At 49.2% G+C, this 3,739-nt stretch overlaps 1 protein-coding gene across 1 annotated transcript in view; it reads left to right on the top strand.

Annotated features, from left to right (window-relative positions):
- The window catches only part of LOC107124042 (POU domain, class 3, transcription factor 4-like), a gene marked incomplete at its 5' end in the record, with an annotated part of 3,579 nt that extends 975 nt beyond the window's left edge, over nucleotides 1-2,604 (top strand). The window contains 2 exon segments of the mRNA XM_015427426.1: nucleotides 491-699; nucleotides 2,401-2,604. Of these exon segments, the coding sequence (XP_015282912.1) occupies nucleotides 491-699; nucleotides 2,401-2,604 (413 nt within the window).
- Nucleotides 2,605-3,739: the final 1,135 nt, after the last annotated feature.

Below are 3,739 nucleotides of genomic sequence, written 5' to 3'. Positions count from 1 at the left end.
CTCCAATGGGAAGAGAAGGGGGGGGGATCTCTGTCTGTCTACATATACAGGTTGTTTTTTGGGGGGGTTGGTTTTTTTGTGTTTTTTTTTTAAGAAAAAGACGAGACGTGCCTATTGCTTAACCTTTCAGCGCCTTGGTCGGATCCGGGAGGTTTCAGTTGTTTGGACTCGGCGTGCTTTTAGGGGACTTCAGGTCTAGCTGTGGAGGCCTTTCCAAGGTCCCGGGCGGTGGGGAAGGCTTTATTGCAAACCAGGACGCAACATTTCCCCGTCTGGAATTGGGAACCGGTTGGCCGCAGCCCGCTTGCCCCTTTCTTCCTATGACCTGTCGTTGATTTTGAGGGATTTTTATTTTTAAGGAGAAGACATTTCCCCCGGAGAGAAAGGTGTCCCATCCGTCCCCGCGTTTGCTTTCCTTGCTGGAAACAACTTGCCGGCGAGAGGTCCTGTCCGAATCTCCCCGGGCGGCATTTGGCCTTCCCCCCTTCAGCAACGTCGCCGGCAGACGGTCCCGAGCAGACGCGTTTTTCCCCCTCGCCGGGCTCGGCCTTTCCGGCGCCCAGAGAGGGCCCGGGAGCGGGGTCAGCCGGGTCCCCTCGCGAAGAGCCGGGCGGGATTCGGGCTGAACAGCGGGCAGCAGGAGAGCGGAGGGCACGGAGGGAGCCCGTCGTGGCGGCTCAGGCGGTGGAGCCCGGCCAGGTACTCTCGTCTCGAACGGCGGGAAGACCGGGAACTCCGCCCGTCTTTTGCTTCCCAATTTCCCCCCTTCCCCCTCCGGCCACCCCATCTGGAACAGGGAAGAGCTTTGCTGCATTGGTGCCTGTGTTTACAGAGGCGCGCGCCAGTGTAGTGTGCCTGCACACACACACACACACACACACCCCGTGCAAAGGGCCTTCTGGTGCATTGTCTGCCTGGAGACCCTCTACAGAGAGCCGCGGTCGGTATATTTACATGTCTACGCATTTGACCCAGACCCGCGCGAAACATCCGCAAACAGGCATCGATCGCACGGATCGGTGCCCGTCTTTTATTGGAACTATCGATGCATAAAGACCAGCCAGTCCTGCCCCCTCCCTCCCTCCCTCCGAAAAGTCCCCGTTCTCTGCATTTGCGACCCTGAAAGGGCGGAAATGTGTTGCCGATTTTAATTGCAGAAAAAGAGCGATTACTGCGTTTCCCCCCTCCCCGTATCGCTCTCTCTCGCTCTTTTTGACATCCCAGCAGCCCCGCTTTTCCAATTTCACTATTTTGGACATGTCTCTTCCCCCTCCCAGAAATCTTGAATATGCGCGAATATAATAGCCCACCACTGAACACCCCGCTTTTTCTCTGCCAACTTTATATTAAAATCAAAACAAACAAACACAAAAAAAAACCTTGTACAGTTTTGTATATTCTAAACGTTTTTTTGGGAAGTTATTAATTTAAAAGGGAAAAAAGACCATTTAGATTATTCATTTAGTAACTGATGTATAATAAACGCTATTTTCATTAAAGGTTGCTTTTTTCAACTATTTTATTCCAAAATTGCCTATCGCAGTTGCCGACAATTATTTATTTTCAATAAATTCCGCATTATGTTTAAAAAAAGTTTAAAAATTAAAAAAAAAATACCCGAAGCGGTTGTCGGAAGGAAGGAAGGCTTAAAAGAAAAACAATTAAACGATACGCTTGTGATGTTTGAGTGTCAACCACTTTTAGTCGAGGGGGGTTTATATTGACGCAATATTTTATTGTTGTAAAGACACACACACAAAAAGAATTCTAAATAAAACGTTTTTACAAATTAAAAAAAAATGTTGCGTTATTTGTTTCGGCGTTCAAAGAACGAGGAAATCTTACCACGACGACAAAAGCTGCAAGATTTCCTACCGTCCAGCGCGGCCCTGCTCTTAAAATATGTTGTCAAGATTCTTTTAAAGATTTCTTTTAACATGAGCGCTCTCTGGTCAAGCACAGGCCCTTCTTCCAAACGCAGGTGAAATCTGCAAGAATTTGTCAATTTCCTCTTCTAAGCCACCTTGGAGCCAACATGCTAAAACGCCCTGGAGGCCTCTGGTAACAGCCAACTTTCACCTTTGCGGGCTTTGGGAGCGGAAGGAGAGAAGGCGAATCTTCCTCTAAGGCCATATCTTCAAGGTAAAGCAATCCAGTTTGTAGAAATCCTAGATGAGTATTCTTGCTCTTGTTTTGGTTTGGTTTTTTAAAAATCTGGGTTGCAAATTTTTCCTTGCCAGGCTAACCAATGGGATCGATTTCATTTCGGGATTGGGGGATTCTTTTCTTTGGTTCGGCTTCTTTTTTTGGAGGGGGGAATGGTCGGATGACATATGTTTCCTTGTTCGCAGCACAAGCGAGCTTGCATTGTCTGTGTCTCATTCTCTCGCCACTTTAAAGAGGCAGCGGCAGAGAGAGGAACCGGTGTTTGACTCGGCGGCCGTTACGATAGCTGGGCTGTACTGGGCCCAAGCCTCCCCCCCCACCCGTGCCCGGACCAGTCGTTTGACGATAGACACGCCGGCCACACACAGCGTCACTCCGGCCTGCGTTTGTGTGAACGTGTTCGCGGGTGCCTTCAGCCTGCAAAACATTATAATTTAAAGCAGAGAGGCGCACTGCAGAAGGGGTGGGGTGGGGGAAACACGTCGGGCTTTGTAAAGACAAGAGTCTTGCTTATTGTTGTTGTGATCCCCCCCCCCCGTTTAAAAGGGTGGTTGTGGCAAACGGGGGGGGGCAGATTTATAAAACACAAAAAAACCCCAGTTGCTGCAGTTGTATTGTGAATGACTAAGAACACAGACTTCTAATGCATGCGTGTGGTTGTCAAGGCGTCTTATGATGGAGTCGTGTTGCGCTTTCCAACGTGCCTTTGTTTTGTTTACCCTCGAAACAATCCTCTGCGCGTTAGATCCTTATGACGAAAAAGTGGCGTTGTGTTGTATTGGGGAAGGTGGCTTTGAAGCCAAGAGGTATCTGTTTTGCTTTGGGATGGAGCACCCCAGCCCAATGCAACTAGATGGGAGCTTCCCTTCCAGCGCCTGGTTTTAAACACCCCTTGGCTTGAAATTAGCACTATGGGTTTGCTTCTGAGGAACCGAATTGAAGCTCTGAGCATTTGTGCTGTTGAAGAACGTGCAGCTCGATAGCCGCAAAGTCAAGGGTTTGAGCTTGGATGCAGGGAGAGGATGTGCAATTTCCTCCCCACCCCCTCCCATTCAATAATTAATTCCTAATGTCTCTATGTCCAGGCATGTCATTCTAGCACAGATCCAATAACGGTTCTGGAACCGAAGTGGCAACTTTCAGACCACAGCTTGCCGCCCTCCCGTTTTAATTAAGCCTTATCCCATTCTGCTTAATGTAGGCCACAACAATCTGGGATGGGGGAAGTGATGAATAGGTTCAGATTACTGCCAGGGCAGGAATGGTTAATATGCATGGATTCTCTCCCTTTTGTTGCCAAGCGGCCTCCACCTCCTCATCCAGAGCACAAACACCCACCCACCCCCAGCTCCTGGAACCAAGAGGTACTCCTGGGCTGGGCTCTGTTTTTACTGATCACATGAAATATGGGGGCGGCGGGTGGGGTGGGGGGCTGCATATTGGCTCCCTTAGACCTGCCCTTCAAGAGAGCAACCCTAAGCCTGCCTAGGCAGAATCCTACTCAAAGGGGCTTATTTTCAGGAAACCATTTTTGGGTTTGTTTATTTTTAAAGCATTGCACTGTCAGAGCTAT

This window comes from Gekko japonicus, unplaced genomic scaffold (genome assembly GCF_001447785.1).
Source record: "Gekko japonicus isolate JY-2015 unplaced genomic scaffold, Gekko_japonicus_V1.1 scaffold2677, whole genome shotgun sequence".
NCBI lineage: Eukaryota > Metazoa > Chordata > Lepidosauria > Squamata > Gekkonidae > Gekko > Gekko japonicus.
Note: the sequence above shows the minus strand (reverse complement) of the source record. Positions and strands in the feature narration are given on the sequence as shown.